This window comes from Nannospalax galili, unplaced genomic scaffold (genome assembly GCF_000622305.1).
Source record: "Nannospalax galili isolate Female #2095 unplaced genomic scaffold, S.galili_v1.0 scaffold442, whole genome shotgun sequence".
Classification (NCBI taxonomy): domain Eukaryota; kingdom Metazoa; phylum Chordata; class Mammalia; order Rodentia; family Spalacidae; genus Nannospalax; species Nannospalax galili.
In genome coordinates, this window is record NW_008348806.1 from 185,782 (window position 1) to 209,824 (window position 24,043).

Below are 24,043 nucleotides of genomic sequence, written 5' to 3' on the forward strand. Positions count from 1 at the left end.
GGGCGATGGAGCGCGCGGTCCCGACCCGCGCCGCGCGGTCCTCCCCGCGGTCCTCCGCGCCGGCATGAAGCCGGGCCGGGCCGACGCGCCCTTCTGCCCGCGCCTCAACCACTCCTACCCCGGCATGTGGGCGCCGGAGCCGGCCGAGGCGCGCGGCAATCTGAGCCGGGCCGCCAGCGCCCAGGACTGCGGCTCGGTGTCGGTGGCCTTCCCCATCACCATGATGCTCACCGGCTTCGTGGGCAACGCGCTGGCCATGCTGCTCGTGTCGCGCAGCTACCGGCGCCGGGAGAGCAAGCGCAAGAAGTCGTTCCTGCTGTGCATCGGCTGGCTGGCGCTCACCGACCTGGCGGGGCAGCTGCTGACCAGCCCGGCGGTCATCGTCGTCTACCTGTCCAAGCGACGCTGGGAGCAGCTCGACCCGTCGGGCCGGCTGTGCGCCTTCTTCGGGCTGACCATGACGGTGTCCGGGCTGTCGTCGCTCTTCGTGGCCAGCGCCATGGCCGTGGAGCGCGCGCTGGCCATCCGGGCGCCGCACTGGTACGCCAGCCACATGAAGACGCGCGCCACCCGCGCCGTGCTGCTGGGCGTGTGGCTGGCGGCGCTCGCCTTCGCGCTGCTGCCGGTGCTGGGCGTCGGCAGGTACAGCGTGCAGTGGCCCGGCACCTGGTGCTTCATCAGCATCGGCGCGGGGGGCAACGAGACGGCCCCTGTCCGCGACCGGGGCGGCCTGGGCTTCGCGGCCACCTTCGCCTTCCTGGGGCTCCTGGCGCTGGCGGTCACCTTCGCCTGCAACCTGGCGACCATCGAGGCCCTGGTGTCCCGCTGCCGAGCCAAAGCGGCCGTGTCGCAGTCCAGCGCCCAGTGGGGCCGGATCACCACCGAGACGGCCATCCAGCTCATGGGGATCATGTGCGTGCTGTCGGTCTGCTGGTCGCCGCTGTTGGTAAGCTGCTCAGAGCACCGGAAGGTTGGGGCGAGCCCTAACCTTATAACCCTAACCCCAAACCGGGCTTTCACCTGCCGGCGCCTGCCTGGGCGTGTCTGCGCTCCCCAGGTGCGCTCTCCGAGCGCTGAGCGCCTGAGCCGCACCCGCCCGGCCGGGCCAGGTGGACCTGCTTAGTGGGAGATGGGGCAGACCCGGACACAGGTCAGTGCCCTGCAGACTTGAACAGGACTGGGATGTCCACTCCAGCCGGGCGTCGTGCGTTTCCTCTATTTCTAAGTCTCCCAGGTTAAGGTGATTTTTCTACTTGCAAAAGTACCGCATCTGAGACCCCAGGCAGGCTCCGAGCTCTCGAAGCTTCTGCCACTCCGCTCTTGTCTGCACAGCTAAACTTCCAGGCTCATCCGGGTTGTGCGCTGGCTGCTACTAACCATCCTTCCCGGCATGTTACCCCGTCCGCCTCCGCCCCTAGGAAAGGGTTTGATCCTGCAAACGCTGTGCGCCCTTGTCGGGGACCTGCAGCGCAGGGACTCTCTTGCCTTTGCTGGTTCTTGTAGCCCTCCCTAAGGGAAAGGGCAGATCTGGGGGAATCCTGGGACAGGAGGTGAGGGTGTCTAGGCCCCCAGCTCCCCACACCATCCATCGCAGAACTACCCGAAGGAAGCGGTGCTTCCTCACGCTCCCTATCCCCCACTCTCAAATGGTGCTTTGAGGTTCTCTTCTCTGGCACTCCTAGGCTGAAAACTTCTGTGGCTAAGTGCGTTTGCTAATTCGTGGAGTGTGGATGCTTACTTAGGATGCAGGCAGCCTGACTTAATAGACCCTGCAGGAAGGCAGCCAGCTGACGCCCTGTGTTACAGCTGCACGTGGTAGACCTGGATGTTGATATAGTACCCGCAATGCTTTGCAAACCTTAGCATTTCAGCCGTTTAAGTGTGCAGTTCAGTGACATCAGCATTGCTGTGCCACCAGCAATTAGAGACCTGCCGTTCCTGCTTGCTCCTTCCCTCCCCTTCCTTTGACAAAGCAGGAAAGAGAATCAGTGTCTGACTGGTTTGGGACAGCTAACACAAGCTAGGCTCCGCATGACCTAGCATAGCAACGGGGCAGTTGTGACCCAACACACAGAATGGTCATATCGTTCTACCACCAAGAGCCTGAAACAGGCTGATGTCATCACCGTGTTGATCAGAACCAGCACCAATTTTAGACATTTACTGCTGCAGTTGAGGAATGGGGTGTAGGTGGCCAAGCGAGAGAGGAAAGAAACTCCCAAAATAAACACTTCACTGAACCCAACACAACTTTAAAGGCAAAGAGCATCTGAGCGTTTCTCAACACAAAAGTGTCTGAGCATTTCTCTGCCACCTGTGGGCACAGTCTAGCCTGCAGAGAAATGCAGGAAAAACAGGAGCGGAATGCTTGCCCTTACAGCTAAATGGACTTAAACTTTGGGATTGCTTATCTGAAGGTCGCTCTTTTGAGACAGGGTCTCCCTGTAGTCCCAGCTGGCCTAGCACTGCCTATGTAGACCAGGCTGGCCTCACAGAGATCCTTCCTCCCGAGTGCTGGAATTAAAGGCCATGCACCACCACACCCAACCCAAAGATTGCTCTTTTCAGAAGAGAAACTGGGCAGTGCTTTGTATTTGTACGCGTGCTTTGAATTCTGTGAGTACAGGGCCTCAGGAAGAGTAAGATTCAGTCTTGAGAATTTTAACCTTGGCCAAGCCCACTCTGGAGAAAGACTTAGAGGGCTGTGGGTGTAGCGCAGTGGTAGAGCGCCTGACTGGGATGGTTGAGGCCACAGTCCACAATGCTGAAAAGATAAGCAGACCACATGAGGAAAGACTGTGTTTAAAGCTAGTTTTCTTTTCAATTACTGTTTTCATTTTGATGAGACTGATTTGTAGCATTTTATCAAACACTTTGTAAGTTCATGTGTCATAAAAACATTACAACATGAGATTATATCAAAGAGAGATTCAGTTTCAAAGCAGGTACTTTTGATTGTTTTTGCACATGTGGTGTGCATTTGTGTGGGGGAGGTGCTCATGCACATATGTCCTGGAGGCTAGGAGTGTCCTTTTTGATTGCTTTTCACCATACCTATTGAGGTAAGTTCTCTCCCTGAACCCGGAGCTCAAGATGAGCTAACCCGCTGCTCCCGAGATCCCTTGCCTCCATCCCAGTGCAGTGGAATCCAACAGGCCGCCACGTCTGCGCGGCACTTACGGCATTTACGTGGGCTGTCCACATTCTGGTTTACACTTACGGGACAGGGCTTCACCAACCAAGCCACCTTCCCAGCCCCAAAGGAGGCCTAAAGGACATGGGTCATTTTGTGTTGTGTGCCATCAAAATTACATATCAACACATCTTCAGAAACATCCAGGATACAAAGTTAGAATTATTCCAAAGAAAGAAACTGACAAAGTTGCTTCCTTACTGGGTGTGGAATCCCCAGAGCCCGATTAGCTGAATTTTCAGTCTATGTGAAATCGTTTTTATATCTTTTTTTCTAACTATGGGTGAAATATAGATTTCTTACTATCTTTGGTGGAGTTGGGCATAGGGTACTAGCCTAGCTGTCTTTGTGTGGCCCTGAGCCCATATTATTTTGGAAGTCCATCATGACTAGGAAAATACTTGTTAAAGCTGCAGCACTCAGAACCAACATTCCATAATAACAGCGTGTCCCATTCTATTCCTAGCACAGAAAAAAATAAAAGCCCAACTTCTGTGACTCCCACTACATAGGTACTTAGGTGGAGTGTGGTAGAAACAAAACCTTTTCTTTTTCCTAGAAACTTTGCAAAATACAAGATGTGAAGCTAGGCAGACAAAGGGTTATGAAGGAGATGTGAACGTCAACAGACAGCATCACTGCTCGATTAAATCACCAGCAGTTTCTGGTCTGTTTATCCAAGAAAGGGGTCAAATTGCCATTTTATTGGAACCAGCCAGTTGAATCAGCAGCACCATCTATTGATTTGTTATCCTGATTTGTGGTTAGTTTTCATGAGCATGCCCACCAAATAACCCAGTTATTTAACATAATAGATTTCCAAACACTTCCGTCATCTTTCAGACAAAGCCAGGTAGACATTTTGTACTTTTATAGTCTGGTACCCCCAAAAGGTAGCCTGCTGGCAACTAATACTGCAGCAACCTGGGGAATAGTGGCTGTCAACCACCAGCACCGTGAAAATGAGGCTTGAAGAGCCTGGGGTTGGTCTTCTTCAGCCTTGGGACTGGACATATCTGCCTTGAAAGGTTTTGCTTTAATCCTGAGTCAGCTCAGTGCCTTAGTGTCCACTGTCACTAACAAGGATGCTTCAGTGGAGAAGACTATTCCCCACTTGTGAAGGCTGCTTTTAATTAAAGAGTCATTGATATATTTTAAGTGCCATTTGCCTTTAATAAACCCCATATGGTAGATATTTGAGATAGCTTATTTTATAGAAGTAACGCTGTTTTACAAAGTATTGGACAATTCCTAACCGTCTCTGCCCACAAGCTTTTACCTTGTGTAGAGAGTGCATCAGGGAAAATTGAGGTTTGAATCTGCCCATCAAGAAGACCCCCTTTACCAGGGCGTGGTGGCACACGCGTTTAATCCCAGCACCCAGGAGGCAGAGGCAGGTGGATCTCTGTGAGGTCAAGGCCAGCCTGGTCTACATAGTGAGTTCCAGGCCAGCTGGGGCTACAGGGAGACCCTGTCTCAAAAGAAAAAGAAAAAAGGAAGAAGATCCCCTTTATAACTTGTTTTATGGAATGAGACTATTCAGAATTCTTTACATTTTGGGCTTGACACAAATATAGAAGGCTCTTAGGCATTTTTTCTCCTTTTTTTTTTTGGTCTTTTTGAGGCAGGGTCTCCCTGTAGCCCCAGCTGTCTTGGACCTCACTATGTAGACCAGGCTGGCCTTGAACTCACAGAGATCCGCCTGCCTCTGCCTTCCAAGTGCTGGGATTAAAGGCATGCGCCACCACGCCCTGCATTGTCTCTCTTTTTTATTGAGTGCTGGTGATGGTAGAATTCAGGATTGTGAACTTACCAGGCAAGCACTATACCACTGAGCTACTCTCTCAGCTCTGACAGAGAGTTACAATTTGCTCAGAGAAGTAGAATTTCCACACTTCACAGTGAAACAGATGAAGGACAATGATGCAAGACTGGCTGTGATCCATGCCTTTGGCTGTCAGAGGAAAGGCCTGGAGTTGCCAGCGTGGGCCCACAGAAAGAGACGGTATGGCGTTGTTCAACCTCGTGGCCGACTTCTGTGTGCTGAGGAGCACAGACTGAGAACAAGGTGTTCGCACTGGAGCTGAGGGGATGGTGGTGAAGTATTCCCTTACTCGGATTTGTGGTTAGTTCTTGAGTTCAGGTTGAAGACCTGCCCCTTGGCAGTAGGCAGCAGAGCCTTCACTATGGAGTTGAGAGGGAGAGAGATTACCAGCAGGATGTTGTGACTGGATGAATATGGGCTGGAAAATGAGCAGGTGAGGTCAGCCGTGACTTTTTTTGAGGGACAGGTGAGAGCTGCTGTTCTGGGGTGTCCTCTGCGCTGCAGCACATCTCCACACATATCCCAGTAACCTGTCTCCCATCCACTGTCACGTCGTGTATATTGTCCAAACAGTAAACTTGAGCCTAAATGTATTAGAACCAGATCCATGATTCGGGGTGTCTCTCTCTGAGTTACTTTCAGTTTTGCTTGTGGTTTGCTTATTGCTTTGCTTGGAGGCCAGGAGTTCCAGCCCTAACTATGGCATCACAAGTTACAAGTCCTCTTGTCTGGAATGCAAGGAGGACCTTCTTTCATGTATGGTTTTCTCAAGGGCTTTCATGTGGGAGAATCACAGTTCAGTGAATCAAAGTCTTTAATTTGGACAAGGAACAGTTTGGTCAATGCTGTATAAGGTTGGCCTGATAGATAGGGGAAGGGTGGACGATCTGAATGATATAGCCAGAGCCCAATATAACCTGAAGTTGAATGAGATAAATCATGACTTTTAATTGTGGGGTTTATGAGAGAGCCAAACATTCAGCACTTCTTGAACACTGTGTTTGAGAAACTGCAGATGGTCTGCTGCTGTGGCAGAGCTTTGAACAAGGCGGTGATAATATCTGCTGAGGCTTAATGAGGAGATGATCATCCATGTTCCTCTATAGATGAGATGACACTCAGAGCCCTCAGCCCAATGCCCAAGCGATGTAAACATGCCAATCTGAGGAAGCCTCTCTCCTCAAGAGCTGGAAAGACTACAGGAAAGTGGCCTGTTAGTTACAGGGTTGGTGACTCGGGACAGCGGTGGTTCTGTGCAAAAGACAGGAAGAATTCAAATCAGGTGATGGTGGGGATGGCAGGCAAGTCCGTTTCAGTTGAAGGACTTTGAATATCCTTAGATTGTGCCAAATGTTGCTAACATAAGATTTTCTTAAGGTCTTACAACCTCCCCATGTGGTGGGCCTTACTAGCTCTAATTTTCAGATAATGAAAATACTGAAGCTGGGAGAGGTAGCCAAGCTAGCATCAAGCTGGAAGGCCTCGGCCAGGCTCTCTTTGCCAGTGAGGTGCCTCAGATAGCCCAATTCATGTTCTCCTGCCAGGAAAACCTCATTTCCTTAAGCTGGGTAAGTCAGGACCTGCTGTCATCTTGCCTCAGCCCTTGGATCTAATACTGTTCCTTGGTTTTATGGTACAAAACTTTTGTGTGTGTATTGCAAAGAGACTACATTTCTAAAATTGGCAATTCAATCTCTGAAATGCAACATTTTGACAATTGCTAGTGGATCAACGTCTGTCTTAGCAAGCACAGAAGCAGGCACTTAGCAAGCGCACCCCCATGACAGCACGGCTGCCGTAGAGCATTTCTTACCAGGCTCTCTGGGACCTATGACAGACACAAAGGAACTTGGATACTTTAATTCACTGAATTCAGCTTTCAAAAACAGCATATACATCATTTCAGAATTCTCAATGTGCCAAGACCAAGAAAAACAATAAATAAATGGCAAAACGGTGATAAAAGTGCTAGATTCAAATATTAGGTTTAAATTTTTTTTGGTGACTGGATTTAAGAACGAGAAAGTACGTACGCATTGAGGGTTTTTGAATGTTTTAAACTGTTTTTGATTTTATGTGTATGACTACATGTATGTATGTGTGTCACATGTGTGCCTGTTGCTAACAGAGCTCGAAATGGCATCAGATCCCCTGGAATCAGAGTTAAGTGTCATTGTGGACTGTCATGTGGGTGCTGGGAACTGAAACTGGCTCGTCTGCAAGAGCAATGTGTGTTGTCAACAGACTGGGCCAGCTCTCCAGCCCCACTGAGAAGTTTTAGAAAAGGCCCCTGTGCTGTGTCTCACAATGGTTCCTGCGTTCCAAAAACTAACTTTGGACTGCTGGGGCAGCCTTGTCTTCTCTGCTAAAACAAACCATGTCTCACAGTCCCAGGGAAGCAAGTTGATGTGTGGGTTTAAAACAGGATTCTTCCCACTCAAAGCAAATATGATAAATTTAGACAATATGACCACCATTAAATTACAAAAGACCCTGTGAAACACTGAGGCAAAGAATGCAGACCACCACTCACCCTCACCGATGGCCTGGGGTGGGGCTCCCGCGGCCCTTAGGAAGCAGATGCCGGGACAGTGCTCTTCTCGGCTGGTGGAGTAGCGGTCGGTAAAAGTCCTGAGCCCCCCTCGGGCATAGAAATGCGAGCTTTGCACTGAAGGAATGCACATCAGCTGGAAATCTGCTCAGAAAGAACTGTGGCTAAGGAATGGGTTCCAAACATCTGGGTGAAGGCTTTCTCCACTGATGCCATCCTCAGTGCTCTTCGCAATTTGAGGAAGATCTTGGCTGGTTTCAGCTACTGACTGTACTGTTTGCTGAAGGTTGGGCAGCTGAGGCATTTGACAGCAACGGAGAAAGACCTGTCCAGTGTGGGACAGACAGACAGGCAGACAAGGCACTCCAGGTGCTCCCAGCAGTTGGGCCTTTCTGTCCTGGATTTGAAGAGCTGTTGGTGTGGTGGAGAAATGTTCTCGGGCACGCACGTTCCAACCATTCCATAAAGATGTAAGGAGCAGAAACCTCTTGATCTGTTTCCTGAGCTCCTGGCAGGAAGGCAGCAGATGAACCTGGTTCTCACAGGAAGAGCGCAGGAGAAGGTGAGGGCAGGAGTTCCGTGCTAACAGAAAGGTGGTCCTTAGAGAGCAGGGCCTCTCATTCTCCACCCCTACAAACGCTGCAGATGTCACTTCTAGAGCCTCACACACGTCTTCATCTTGGAAGTGCACCACTTGATTTCCTCATAAGACTGGCACACACCAGCCGCCAGCACGTGCCAGTCATATGCTGCTTTGGGAGAATCTCTCCCCTCAATCCCATCCCGACTTCTGCAGGCTTTCCTGGAGTTTATGAGCAGAGGCGTCCTAAGGTTTCCTTGTTAAAGCTTCCCAACAGCCACAGGGTTCCGTTGGGGGTTTTGGCGTTCGGCTGTTTGTCTTTAGCCTTTCTGTCCCTAGGATTGTTAGCTGTTGTGCTTTCTAAGGAACTTCCAGTCTCCATCTTCAGTAACTTGTCCAGTGGACTGAGAAAGGCCACCACCACCCCTGCTTCAGATGCCAGCTCCCACTCCTGCCCGGCCTCTGCGGAAGAAGCAGCTCTATCCTATCTAATGCTGAGGGCTGGGTGAGGGTGACTGGCCACTGAGCTTCCTCTGGGCCCAGCTTCCACAGTGCCCTGGTAGCGCAGGCAGGCCATCACTGCCCCACTTCCCAGCATCAGCACCAGCAGGCCGCTCTAGTGGTGCTAATGTGAACGACAGATGTGTCACTTTCAGGTTGAGTGAAACCGTAATCTTTGTAAGGTACTGAGGAGTTCAGTCAAGTTTATGAGCCAGGGAGTAACTTGAGTTACCTTGACAATGACAGGGTCTAAAACTATGATTTATTAATTCATTTAACGTTTATCAATTATCATCTTGCAGTTGTGACTCAAAAACAGCAACAGGGAACTAGAGAGATGACTCAGCATTTAAGGGCACTGGCTACTGTTCCAGAGGACCCAGGTTCAGTTCCTAGCATGGATGTGGTGGCTAACAACCATCTATAATTCAGTTCTAGAGTATTTGATACCCTCTTTTGACCTCCACAGGCATTGCACAACACGGGTGGACTTACATATAGGCAGTACACTCATACACATAAAATAAAAATAATAAAATATCTTAAAAATGAAGAAAGAAGCCAGTGTGACTAAGCAAAACCAGGAGGGCGGGGGCTTCTCCTCCCTGAAGTCAGTGCTGGGACCCAGTGTAGGCTGTGCCAAGGAGCGCTGATGCTGTTCTGTAAGAACCGCGGGAAGGTTTGAAGCAAGGAGCGGCATTTGGGAGTTCTATCTTTAACAGACCCACTGGCAGCAGTAGAGACCTGTATTCACATTGTACTCGAGAGCCAGAGTTGACCAGCAGTCTGCAGTCGCTCTGAGTCCCATCCTGTGACTCTGACACCAGGTGTGGCCCTCTCTTCCTCCCTGAGCCTCTGGAGGGAAAGTGGCTAGCTATCTACTAATGGCTATCCACCAGCTCTCTGAGAAGACGGCACTCAACAGCTTGCACACCTCAAGGCCAGTGTCCGGATGGAAGCACTTGTACGTGCTAGTTTTTGTTTACTTTTGTTGCTTCTGAGATCTGAATCATAACAGTCCCTCAGAGACACACACAGAGGTTGGCAAAGTTTGCTTACAAAATAATACGATGCCCTGAGAAGCATGCCCCTCTCCAAAAGATCCACATTGAGCTCCTTGGTAAGTCAGGCCTCAACCAGCAGCTGTATATTATTTATTATTAAACCAGCTCTCATGATTGTCTTCTAAATGGAGAGTGATTTGAAAGTTAATATTCCTTACATTAAAATCAGGATTATTTGACTACAAACAACAGAAGCCTAATGCAAACCGGCGTAGGCAGACAGAAAACATGGAGGCAGGGTGGATGCTTGGCTCAGGTCACAGCCTGGCTGTCAGGAGCTGGAGAGGCTGTGTGGATGGACAGACTTCTTCATGGGTCTGACTTTTGTTTCTCACCAAGTCTCTAAATCCCGAGTTCAGGACTTGATTTCTGAGGAACCAACCTAAGACACAGCCTCTAGTTCTGCTTATAGCTTCGGGCGGCCAGCTTTATATCTGCACGTGGGGTTTTAATTTCTTTTACAGCAATACATTTCAGTGACATCATCCTGAAGTACTGCTTAAACAGCATAGACAACGCCTTTCTGTTCTTATTTTGTTAATTTGAGATGATATGACATCTCAGTACCGTGCTTCATCTTCAAACACTAATGTGATGTTTGCAAAGCTATGATTAAGGAGTTCAGCTCAGAGAATTTTCCAGAAGTGAGTTAAAAGTATATTGAGAGAAGCCGGGCATGGTGGCACACACCTTTAATCCCAGCACTCGGGAGGCAGAGGCAGGCAGATCTCTGTGAGTTCAAAGCCAGCCTGGTTTACATAGTGAGTTCCAGGTCACCTGGGGCTACAGGGAGACCCTGTCTCAAAAAAAAAAAAAAAAGTGTATTGAGAGGTTTGCAGTGGGTCGGAGGAGGCTGTGTGAGGTCTCCATGCTGTGCTCACAACTGTTCCATACGTGCCACGGGGAGAAGGAGAGGAGAAAAGTTCTTGATTTTTCTACAAAGGGCAAGTTGTAGTCTGGATTTGCTGTGAATCTGAAAACCGACTTTCTCTTCATTGGTTAGTGACTGTCATTATCTAATGGTAGTGGTTTCCTGCAAGATTTGCCTGGATCTACAAGTAAATTTCTTAGCATTAGCTTTTGTTCTACAAAGGCATAGGGCATATTCTGAAATACTTTCCTCTGACATCCGTTTCTAATTAAATTATGCTATAAATCAATGCCAGGAAATGGAAATGTCTTCTCACTTCAGAGCCCTAGTCTCCTCTTTAGACTTGGCTGTAGGTAGCAAACAACAGAATCTGACTTCTGGCATGAAGGTGGCGTGTTGGGGTGATGTAGAACTCAAGAGTCAGTGGAAAGCTGGGAGGACACTGGGGCTTGCGGAGCCAGTGGGAAGCTGGAGGCCAGAAAGGCAGGTGAGAGCCAGGATGCTCTGGGGGCTGAGCTGCAGGCTTCGTGGCTAGGCTCCTGCACACTGCTGAGAAAAACCAGTGTCTCTGAAGGTTCATATCCCTGGAGCAGGCCTGGCTGTGCCAAGGGTTCAGCAGGAGGACCCAGCACTCTAGCCTCTGGTTTGGGGAAGTAATGGTGGATTTCTCTGCTACTCAGAACACAGAGAAAAAGGAGTTCTCCTGAAAGGGAGGTTAGTAAAAATAAAAGGCAGAGCTGTTTCTAACCCATGCTTAGAAGCATCATCATGTAAAGTGGCTTTCTTTGAACCGCGTGTTACTTACACATGTCTCTTGGGGAAATGGAGTTGCAGAGGCACTGGGGAGAAGGCCGAGGGGCATGCAGAAGGGAGGTCCTCGTGTGTGCTGTGTAACGTGTTACTTACACATGTCTCTTGGGGAAATGGAGTTGCAGAGGCACTCGGGAGAAGGCCGAGGGGCATGCAGAAGGGAGGTCCTCGTGTGTGCTGTGTACCCTTCTGTCACTCAAGAGACCCCCCCCTCACGTTATCTGCTTCAACCTTCACAGAGATGAGTTCAGTATCATCATTCCAAAGCTTTTCAGCTGCACGCATGAAGATTCAGGAGGTTTCACAACTTTCCTGGATCACAACACCTAGCACCTGGTAGACCTGAGGTTTCTGTATTACAGTGCTGCCCTCTGAGCCTTTCTTGATCTGTGCACTGAAACACTTTCAAATTAGTTCATTGAGAATATTGCATAGAAAAGAGCTGGTTTGTTGAGAATAGAAAAGTAAAGTAAAATAAATCACCTGTGCAGGCCAGTGAACTTCCACAACTAAAATTAAAGACTTCTTGTGATATCCAGGGATTCCTTAATCAAGGGGTTCTCTTAGGAGCTCAGGTTCTCAGGAATATGTTTTTAAAACCCCTATGCTTTTATTTATCTGACTATGATCTATTAAGACCTTCTATTTACTAAGGTAATTGAAAGATAAAAGGAATTTTCTGTAAAGGTGTAGTACGAGTCCCATCCAATACTCTATGTCTTTCAGGCTCGGACTCACACATAATGAAGTCTTACTGAGTATTTTTCCGCTGGTATGAGTCTCACATATCATTCTTTTCACTAAACTATTGATAAAACAAATAAGACTGGTTAGTTCCTTTCGCTTAGTGGGAGAGTGTTTGACCACAGTCAAAACTAGAGGAGCTGCTTTGACCAGTGTATGACTTTGCAATAGTACAATTGGGATTCTTGCAAACCTACTTTTATCTTTACTTTTTCCTTATTGTGGAGAGGAAAAGCTGCCTCAGAGAACTCAGCGCAGTGCCCATGGGATTTATTATGTTTCTCTGGCACCGCTGGTGAAAGGTTTTGGGTTCTTTAATCCCCAGAATCTTGGCTATGGCCATACTCAGTCTAGCACTCAGTCTGGCACTGTGTTGGGTCCCTCCTCTTACTTACACAGTCCCCCTAATAACTCACGCAGCTTCACACAAAGACACATCACCTCTTCTTCTTCCAAAATTCTCCAAACTGCTTTTTTTTTCTGGGGGTGGGGGTGTAAACCCAGAGAGATTGGCATGCACCCCCTTTTCTCCTTAGGTGCAGGTTACTAGTCACTGTCTGACCTGAGGCGCGCACTCTCCGCTGGTCAGCACTTGCCTGCAAACCCTGTGGTGTTGGCAGATTCATCTCACTTCCTCCTGTTAACAGCTCCTGAGCAGACACCTGTGCTCTGAGGTGAAGATGCTGCTTCCAGGTGTTAAGTCCCTTCGAGTCCCAAAGCTAAGAACCAGCAGAGGCAGCCTTCAGATCAAATTTGTCTGATTTTATGTCTTTGCAGTTAAGGACCAAGCTATATGGCTGCTCCTTGTTAAAGTCCTTGTACTTATCTGGCTCACTGTATAGTATAAATTGCTTAAGAGCAGGGATCTTGCCTTAATCTGTGTAACCCATGGCAGCCACTCAATAAATGATTGTGGAAAGAATGAATTGTTGTAATGTAGCAAAAGGGGAACATTGTGATCATGTGACACACACCCTTAATCCCTACAGTTGGGAGGCAGAGGCAGGCAGATCTTTGTGAGAGAGATTGAGGCCAGCCCGGTCTCCACAGTGAGTTCCAGGCCAGATGGGCTACAAGGAGGCTCTGTCTCAAAAAGACCAAAAAGAAAAAAAAAAGAATATTATAACTTTTCTCTTTAGTCGTTCATTTTATTGGTTCTACTTTGTTATGAATGAAAACTCTTAGGAAGAGAAAAAATGCCTTTAGGACCAACGAGGACGGGAAACCATGTTGTTTTGCAGCCTTGTGAACAGTAGAAACAGCTGTCCTAATGCTGGTACCCACAGAAAGACAGATGAGGAGGATGTGTGGATGGTGCCCTACGGATAACAACAAAATAATGAAGGACTTTAGCAACCACAGAGTAACCAGAAAAATAGCAGTAAAATGGAAGCAATGCCCAGAAGTTTCATTCCTTCGTGTTCTCAGCATGAGTGTTAGCTGAACAAAACAAAAGTGTAACTCCAAGACCAGACTCCAGAGCTGGTGAACCCAGAGGCTTAGGGTGAACTTAGGTACCAAGGCTCGCCCGGCCCTGTTTTGTGGTTCAGCACCTGCTTCATCCATCGCTCCTGGAGGTGGTTGATGATAGTGAGCACAGGCTTTAGTTAACCCCTAAAAACTGAGGAAGCCAGAGCTGCAGAGATGGCTCAGCAGGTTAGTGTTCGCTGTACAAGCGTAGAGACCTGAGCACAGGTCCCCAGCACCATCCTGGTGTGACTGCTTGTGCCTGTGTCCCCATAGCTAGGGGTGCCTCTGGAGACAGGAAGATGACCAGGGATTGTTGCTGGCTGCAGGTCTTTCTGAAAAACAGCGAGCTCCAGGTTCAAGGAATGCAAACAAGTGTAAGAGACGTAGCCCATGCTCATGAAGGCAACACCAGTTAAACTCTGAATCATTGGAAAAAAGACATGCGATTAGGAAGGTGATTTGTGGGGAAGAAGGGGTTCAGAGGGCATTGGCAGTGCACAAGACAGGGCAGTGGGCGTGAATGATAGAAATACATTCTGTACATGTGTGAAGAATAAATCAAGAATGTTTAAAAGTTAAAAAATGAGGAAGCTTAGGGGATTTCTTGTTGCTTATTGACTCCTGTGCCGACCAGTCACATTCCTGTGGCCAGAGTAGAAACAAGTAGAATGCAAACGCTATCATTAATCCATTTCAAAATTGGTTACATTCAGAAATTCGAACTTCAGATATAGTGAATGACAATAACACATATTTTCACTATTCATGTCAGGTGTTTACCACATTATATTTTTTTTTTTTAGATTTTTCTTGCAATGTATTTTGATCATACCCTCTCCCCGTCTCCGCTTAAGTCCAACACTACCTTCCTGCCCTCCCCCCAATTTCTTGCTTTTTAAAAACCCCATCAAGTCTAATTTATGTCGCCCAAATACTGGGGTTGAGCCCACCCCATAGAGCATGACCAATCACCAGGAGTCACGCCATTGATGAAAACGACTCTCCGGCAACTCTGAGCTGCCAGTAGCTCCTCAGCTGGCGATGGGACTTCACGCCCACCTCCCTCCTCCATGCTGGGCCTTCTCTGGTTTGGGCTTGCACGGGTCTTGTGCGTGCTGTCACAACCACTGTGAGTTCATAATGTTCTGGCCTGTTGTGTTCAGAAAACACGATTCTGTTGTCATCATCCCCTGCCTCTGGCTCTTAGACTTTCTGCCCCCCTCTTCAGGATGATCCCAGAGCCTTGCAGGGGAGGGTATGCTTAGATGTCCCGTCTAAGGCTGAGCAGGCCAGTTTCTTAAGCTCCATGGTCTGATGAGCTGTGGGTCGCTGTGTTAAATCTCCATCTTCTGCAAAAGAAGCTTCTCTATGAGAGTGGAGAGAGAATATCGAGCACGCCAGTTTCTTAAGCTCCATGGTCTGATGAGCTGTGGGTTGCTGTGTTAATCTCCATCTTCTGCAAAAGAAGCTTCTCTATGAGAGTGGAGAGAGAATATATTTTAAAACTTGATTCCATACATTTCTTTTTGACTTTTAAAAATGAGTCTACTGGGGCTGGAGAGATGGCTCAGCAGTTAAGAACAATGGTTGTTCTTGCAGAAGACCTGAGTTCGAATCCCAGCACCCACATGACGGCTAACAACTGATCATAACTCCAGTTCCAGGGAATCCAACAGCCTCTCTGTCCTCCGCGGGCATTGCCCGACACGGGTGCACTTACGTACACACAGGCAATATACTCATACACATAAAATTTAAAAAATATTAAAAATGAGTCTACTGTAAGGCTGAAATACATGCATGTGGCTCATGCCTGTTGCTTGAATTATATTCCTGTTCCACAATCTACATTAGGCAGATGACTTCCTGCTTGCTTTGTTTTAGCTGAGAAAACTGTTTCAACAAGTCTCTTACTGTATCATAAACAGAGCTATTCTTCTTGAACGGAATGAGGAACTGGTTATTTCCAAGTCTCAGTAGCATCTGTCCTCCAATCCCCGCAGAACCATTCTTGAAAATACCAACATCATGATTTAAAGTGAATTCACCAAAAGCATTTCCTTGAGGTAATAATATGAACAGTTTTGAATTGCTGGTTAAGCTCTGGCCTGGGAGCACAGCACTGCAGAAAAGATGTTCTCAGAGTTTGCGCTTTAAGGAGAGCTGGAGCTGACAGACTTCTATGGCTGCCTCAGATCCTCAAGGGAGGCTGGCGTTTGGATGCCAGGACTCGGTCCTCAGTCTTACTTCCCTCCTGGTGTTGTCCCTAACGGCACCGTGCCACTGTTGGGGCCAACGGTAACAGCTCCAACAAATAACAGATCAGACAAAAGCCAAGAGAGGAGAAAACAGATGATGAGTTATTTTAAATTTCCACTTTCTATGAAATATAACATGCTTTAATCTTTCTCAAAACTTCTCTCAAACCTGTTTTTAAAGTTAAGTGCTAATCATAATTTAAGTGATGTTTAAAGTCAGATTTCCTGAAGAAGAAGAAGAAAAAAAGCAGGATTTCTGTGAGGATCTAAAAATAAGTTTACGGTTAGTTATGGAAATAGCACATGGCACTTGAAGGTTCTCACCTATCACCTACGCAGTGAAGGGAAAGGAAGATGATGATCAAGATGTGCTAGGATGCTGCACCCAGTGCTTAGTGGGTGATGGCTGGAAAGGGACAGGTGCCCAAATGGGACATAGCAAGTTATGGTCACTCTGTGCAATGCCATAGACACTCCCTTACTGATCTGAGTTCATACCCATGGAGGAAGACACTAAAGAGATCGTTTATGCATCATTGTATTATAATTGATATACAATTAACCTCCATGATGAACAGCAACCTGTGCGTAGACGGACTGAAAGTCAGAGACTCAGCCTCAGCTTACCGAATGAATGCCTTCAGCCTGTGAGGTGAGCAGGTTGCAGAACTGAGTCTTCAAGGTTGGCACCCCCAAAGACTGTCATCAGGGTCTCATACCCCCAAGGAGAAAGATCACCAGAAATGCTTGGAATCAGCCTTCCCCTCTAAAAAAAGCCAAGTATCACCATGTGGGATAAGGGGCCAACCCAATTAACAAAGTAAGGAAAGCATGGGAAACCAAGCTTCCTCTCCTGCTAGAGCAGAACCCTTTTCTTGGTGACACCTTTACCCCCTCAAGCTGTGAAACTGGGCTGGCTGGATAACTCAGCCCATGTTTGCAGTCAACAGGACAGGAGTTACTATAAGCAAAGCTGGTAGATTCCATGGGTGTATTTTGGTGCTGGGGAAAAAGAAGATGAATTAACATAATGTTTAGAAGTTCTGATGACCTTACTGACCATACGTCACCCCAGCAGGAATTTTTTACAAGTCAGTTGAGTTGTGATTGGTGAGGACTGTGGTGCAAATGTCCCACAGTTCATATTGAAATGGGATCGCCATAGTCACAGCATTAGATGGGGTTCCAGGGGATGAGATCCGAGGTGCCCCCCCCCATGAGTTAGTGGGTCCTGATGACAGGGACAGGTGCCTGGGATGTGTCCATCTGCCTTTCTGCCATGTTTTCTGGGTATTCTTGGGCTTCTCACCCCCAAACCATGAGCCATAGGGTCACTGTGTATGCATGACCAGGCCGTGGAATTCAATCATGACGGCAAAAAGCAGCCCGAGGCCTGTGTTTGTTCTCCGACTCTGAGGGGTTCTTCGGTGTCTGTCACAACACATGGTCTCATTTGTAGACAGAATTGTATCAACCAGGAGTGCTAGACACACACGTTTTCCTGGCAGAAAAGGACTTTAATTTTTTTTTCATTTGTTATTTTTATCTTTATGTGTATGAGTGTATTGCCTGCATGTGTGTAATGCACCCATGTCGTGCAATGCCTGTGGAGGTCAGAAGAAAGCATTGGACTCCCTGAAACTGGAATTATGGATGGTTTTTAGCTGCCATGTGGGTGCTGGGAATCGAACCTGGGTCCTCTGCAAGAGCAGTCGGTGCTCTTAATCACTGAGCCATCTCCAGCCCCGTGGACTTTTTAAGCATAATATTTTATTATTTTTGTTTTATGTGTATGAGTGTATTGCCTGCATGTATGTAAGTGCACCCATGTCATACAATGCTCACAGAGGTCAGAAGAGGGCATTGGACCCCCTGAAACTGGAATTATGGATGGTTGTTAGCTGCCATGTGGGTGCTGGGAATCAAACCTGGGTCCTCTGCAAGAGCAGCCAGTGCTCTTAACTGCTGAGCCATCTCTGCAGCCCCAGTAAAAAGACTTTTGACAGCATTAGCTGCTTTTAATTGCTATTAATTCTGTGGTTCTCTGGGTGGATAGAAAAGAACTGAGCATTTTGGATTTTCACTGAACTCTGAAAAGAAAAAATGCTGCCTTTAATGGAAACACTTTTAAAAATTAATAGCATATTGTCTAAACATCTTCAAAAATTAATAGCATGCTGTGTAGACTTCCTCTTCACTCCTGAGACACTAAGGGTAGAAGGTAGAGACTTTTCTGATCAGTGTATCACGTAGCTAATCCACCACCTGCGGTACAAGAGCTGAGTTCTTTCACACGGAGGCGGCCTTCCCACGTTTGTTTGGAATTTGAATACTAGAATACTTGTTTTGGTACGAAGATTAAGTATTTATTGGAGGTTTCATATATGTGTGTGCATATGTTGATATTTCAAGCCATACCAAACCAAATAACCCTAATCTACATACTACTGACTGTGGGGGAAACACTCAAGTAGGAATGGCCCTGAGTGGCCACCAGCTGTCCCTCCAAGCTCCCTATGTGTTGACAAGTGAGGATTCTGCTTTGTTAAACATGTTTAAAGTGAAAGTTTGGTATTTTGTTTGTTCCTGGGTTGAGTTAAGGAAGGCCCCTGTGTAGGGGGCGTGTTCATTCCTGCGGGTTCCCCTCCGCCTCTGACTGTCGATCTCACAGCAGTTTGCTGCAGAGGAACAGCATCTGGGTGGGAGGCCGCGGCTCTGCACAGGAGGGTGTTCATTACCTTAGCTTGTTTTGATCTTTGCATCTAACTACTAGATGGAGAAGATAGTGGTCCTACGCATACACTAATCATGTTCTGAGAAGGGGAATCTCAAGACGGAAGTTTGGTGGCTGTGATTACAACTTCAAGCAGAACTGGGACAGGTGTTTGGAAGGACTGTAACTCCCAGGCTCTGTCCTTGGTTTTGCCTACCACCCCCCGAAACAGGTTCAGTCTTGTCCTCAGACACCATCTCTAACTCTACTTCCCCCTTTCCTGCATTTGCCCCCAACCAAGACATATTTGAAGTTTTCCCGAGCAGGAATTTTACCTTTTATATCTCTTTTCTCTTTCAAATTAAATCCTGTTTCATTTTGCAGCTTTGCCTGGGAGTTTCCTCAGAGAAGATCTAGATGGCTGTGTCCAGGGCCTCCTGGTCCAGCTGGTAGCTGGTAAAGCCCTGGAAACAAAGGGCCCCCTTAAGTCATAAGTGGTGCCTTTAGAGAACTGACTAGAGGACTTGGTGCTTCTGATTTCTAATCTGTTGTTTAAAAAACGACTTTATGAAATGACACCCCGGAGGAGAGGAGGAGCCGTGGCTGCCAGGCGCGTTCTTGGCGTTTCCCTGCCTTTGGCTGCACAGGAAGTTCCAGCATCTGCCTGGCGGGAGGCAGAGGCCTGCTCGGAGAGACAGAGACCATTTCCTAATCCTAGGTGAAGCTTCTCCCATGAGAATCCTTCACAGCCTGCAATTAAGTGGTTCAAAGGGCCCAAACTGGTTCCAGTGGATTTTAGTGCAAAGCATTTATCAGACAGCAGGGAATTTCCAGTAGAGCAGGTTACTTTGAAGCTCTGAAAATTTCTAAGTGTGTGTTGGCCAAGCCTGCTGCAACGAAGATTCAAGTGCGGAACGTCAAAGCCACTCTCCCTGGGGGGCACAGCTGAGGAGCTTGACCCCCAGAGAAGGGACAGCTCCCTTCAGGCTTGAGGACAGAACTTGGCAAGGTAACTGCACCTGACAGTGGGTAGAGAGAGTGTAAGGGTCCCTGATTCAGCTCTTCCCGGTTATCCTCAGTACAGAGAGCTGTCTCTCTGGGGGAGGCAAGAAGGTCTTGGAAGCTCCAGGATCCTGGGAAGATGCCATCTCACCGCTCCCTTGACCAGATCGTGTGTTACATGTGGGTTTTCAGAAGCTCCAATTATGCAGGATGTATGTGCAGGATATATATTTGCTAAAAAGAAAGGAGGGAGGGAGGGAGGGAGGGAGGAGGGAAGGGAGGGAGGGAAGGGAGGGAGAGAGGAGGGAATGGAGGGAGGAAGAAAGGAAGGAAGGAAGGAGAGAGAGAGAGAAAGAAAGAAAGAGAAAGAGAGCACCTTTTCTACCAGCTGAACATTCTCTGTTCCCTTCTTCCCTGTATCCAGAGTAGAATTACAGGAATAGGACCAATCAATTGCACTAATATGACCAATCAATCTTACCAAAAGTCTGTACTCCATGCCCAAGATTTTCTCTCAAAATCTAGAGCTTGAAAAAGCATTTGCAGACTCATCCACAAAAATAGTCCTTACAGTATAGCTCTTTAAGTATAAAAAATTCAGCAGAGTGATGCCAGCTTGCATTTCTGCTCAGAACAAGATGGAAATCTGAGGCCCTGGGTCCATCTCTGCAACCATTTGGAATGGGGCATGGCTTGAGCTGCCTCCACCTCCAGTGATCTGCATGTGGCCCAGCCCATGATTTCTGGGAAAAGCTGGAATGTCTGCTCATGCGCCAGCCATTGCTTACAGAGCCTAGTTTCATAATTTCATAATCATTGCATTGCCAATAGGAAATTACAGGAAATTACCAAGTACTAACCAGTGCAAGGCATATGAAACCTATATTAACCTCATAAAATAATTTAAAATTTTTAGCCTCATAAAAATTAATTTAAAATAATCAAGGACTTTGTAAAATGACTGAAATCTTATTTTCATAAGTCATTTTGTGAATATTCTCAATCATGAAGAGTTAAAGAAATGCATTACTTCATTTTATAAAAGAAAATACAAATATAATTGAAAATGGTTTTTAAGTAATTCTAGACGGGCGGTCAGAACAGTTCCAGAAAGATGGTAAGCGATCAGATATATTTGGCTTTTGGACGAATGAAGCTTGTGAGTTTCTGTGAGAGGTAGAGGAAAAGTTTGCAGTTGTCTTTGAAAGGGGGAGCAGGCAGGGAGACCCTGTCTCAAAAAGACCAAAAAATAAAGCGGGGGGCAGGGACTAAAGCATATGTTTGTCATGAAAACAACTATGTTGAAAACAGAAATTTTAAAGCTTTTAGACAAAGACATTGAACTCTGGTGGCATGCCATTGGAATAGCATGCATTTATTTCTACATGTTGTCAGCATGCAAACTGAGATAATTTTAGGCAGGAGTTAGAGGTAAAATTTTACTTTTACTTTATATTTTCTAAAGACTTCCAAAAGGGAACACTGTAAACAAGCTTGCTGGGGTGCTGTATCTGTGAGTGAGAGCACGTCATCATCATGATCACACTTCCTCTCCGTCATTTATTGGAGTTCGGTGTTTGGGCCTATTCATTTTCTGCTGCTCATAACAAATCTGTAGACACTTGGCTTCAAAGCCACACAGCTTTCTCTTAGAGATCCTGTACTAGCTACTTTTTCTATTGCTGTGTTAACACCATAACCAAAACCAGCTCAGGGAGGAAAGGGTTTATTGCATCTTATATTTCCAAGTGATAGTCCATCTTTGAGGGAAGTCAGGCAGGAGCTCAGGCAGGAACCGAAACACAGACCATAGAGGAATGCTGCTCGCTGGCCTGCTCCCCTAGCCCTGCTCAGCCTGCTTTCTTATACAACCCCTACCCAGGGCTGGCACCGCACACAGTGGGCTGGGCCCTCCCACATCACTCAACAATCAAGAAGATGCCCCACAGACATGGCCACAGGCCGGTCCAGTGGAGGAAATCCCTCAGTCGAGGTTCTCTCTTTCTGGGTATGTCAAGTTGACAAGCAGAGTCAACTGGCAGTTCTATAGGTTAGAAATTGGATCCTGACTGCAGCCCTGGTGGACTCACTGGCCGTATTTTTACATGCTTTAACGGAAATTGACTCTTGTGCTGTTCAGCTTTGGGGGAGGGGCACCTGCATCCCTTAACTCACACCTTCCTGTCATCCTCAGAGCTGGCCACAGGGTCCCTCTGAGCCTTCCTCTGCAGTCACATGACCCTCTGACCACCCTGGAAATTGGCTCTGGCTTTAAGCACCTTGTGATCACATTGAGCCCAACCCGATGATCTATGATAAACCATCTCATCTCATGTCTTGACCTCTCATCATTTCTGCAGTCTGTTTAACCGTGTGTGGAATTGTAGCCACACCTTCCGAAGACCCAGAAATGGATCTCTGTGGGATCTGCTCACTGCTGTGGGAGGTAGTAGTCAGTTCAGCAAGGAACATTCTAAAGAAACAGTTCGGCTGAGTCGGCCTCTAGCCATGTATACTATATTAATGAAAGGCAGTCACTGAATTCCTATAAGATTCTTATGTCATTTGAAGTGTTTTTATGTACATAATACTTTAAATGAATGACTGTGTTTAGTGGTAATGATCCCAAGCTGGATCAGGTGGCAAAGGCCTATAACCCCAGCTACTCTGGAGCCAAGACAGGAGGATCATAATTTCAAGGGCTGCTTGGGCTACTGTGAGTTTAAGGCCAGACTAGGCAACTTAGATCCTGCCTCAGAATTAAAAGTTAAGGAGCTGGAGAGATGGCTCAGCATTTAAAAGCACTGGCTGCTCTTGTAGAGGACTCAGGTTCTGTTCCCAGCACCCACATGGTGGCTAATGACTGTAACTCCAGTTCCAGGGTATCCAACACCCTCTTCTGACCTCATCAAGCATTACATGACACAGGCAATATACTCATACACATAAAATAAAAATAATAAATCTTTTTAAAAGTTAAAAAAAAAAGCTCAAGCCATGGCTCAGTGATAGAGCCTGCACCTATCATACACAAAGTCCCAGGGCCCTAGGCTCAATCCTGGTGCTGCCCCCCCCCCCACCAAAAGGGTAACTCCAAGGTTTCCGTAAGTCTCAATATTTTTAATATTTTATTTATTATTTCTTATATTTTTACGTGTATGCATGTATTGCCCGCATGTAGGTAAGTGCACCCGTGTCGTGCAATGCCCTCAGAGGACAGAAGAGGCTGTCAGATCCCCTGAGACTGGAGTTACAGACAATTGTTAGCTGCCATGTGGGTGCTGGGATTCGAACCTGGGTCTTCTGTGAAAACAGCTGGTGTTCTTAACCGCTGAGCCATCTCTCCAGCCCCAAGTCTTCATATTTTAAATTCTTGTAGCAATGGTAAATCTCATAAACATCTTACTATTTTATATTCTGTTCTTTTACACTTGATTCTTATGTAAGCCGTTACAAGCCTGTTGTGTTTTTTAGGCATCGTATCTGATTAGTGATGTACCTAGTTCAGTTAAGACTGAAAAGACAGGATGAAACCGTCATGTAGAAATCTAAATGGTAGAGCTGAAGATCCATGTGGTTGAGAATGGAAAGGCATTGGTATTTTTACAGTTGGAGAGCTAGGGTATAGACACCAGAATCTATGACGGGCTGATGCCTACATGTGTGTTCAAACTAGCATGACAAAAACACACCGGTCACTTCAATCAGATTTCTCTAACTTTTTCCACTTATGACCCCTCCCATCCAAGACATTTCTACATGACTGTGGGCATTTGGTACATAAAATAAGCGCACGAATGAAACGTACAGCAATGATAAACGAGGAGGATGTTTACATTAGGTATGGTGGTAGGTGCCTACAATCCCAGCACTTGAGAGGAAGAAACAGGAAGATCAGTTCAAGGTCAGTCTTAGCTACAGAACAAATTAAAGGCAAGCCTGGACTATATGGGACTTTGTTTCAACCCCCCCAAATTAAATGAATAAAATATAATAAAAAGAAATTTGTTTTTTTTTGTGTGTGAGCGTTTTGCCTTCATGTATGTAACTGCACTCATGTCATGCAATGCCTGTGGAGGCCAGAGGTCATATTGGTGCTGGGAACTGAACCCAGGTCCTGTGGAAGAGCGGTCAGTACTCGACCACTGAGCCATCTTTCTAGCAATTCTTTGTGTGAATATAATTTACTACTCACTAAGGACAAAATCAAACTGAACACTGCTAAGATGGACATGCTTGTTTCTTTTCACATAAAGGATGAAATATTGGTTCAGTATTTGATACTGAAGGATATTGAGTGTCTCTTCTTCAGCATTTTCCAGAGTTAATTGATTTTATAATCAGTGCTGAGAGCTCCATTTCATATAAAAACATAACAACAAAATTGCCATTGTATGTCTTAGGGAGGGCCATTTTAGAAATTGCTGGAAATGCTACCCTAATAGCAAGTCACAATTCATT

The 24,043-nt window shown here is 46.9% G+C and overlaps 1 protein-coding gene across 2 annotated transcripts in view; it reads left to right on the top strand.

Moving 5' to 3' along the window:
• The first annotated feature begins 6 nt into the window (after positions 1-6).
• Positions 7-24,043, top strand: part of Ptger3 (prostaglandin E receptor 3) — a 71,623-nt gene continuing 47,586 nt past the window's right edge. For both annotated transcript variants that reach the window (XM_008846100.2, XM_029569855.1), the window contains exon 1: positions 7-946. In XM_008846100.2, the coding sequence (XP_008844322.2) occupies positions 65-946 (882 nt within the window). In that variant the 5' untranslated portion in view covers positions 7-64. The remainder of the gene's footprint in view (positions 947-24,043) is intronic.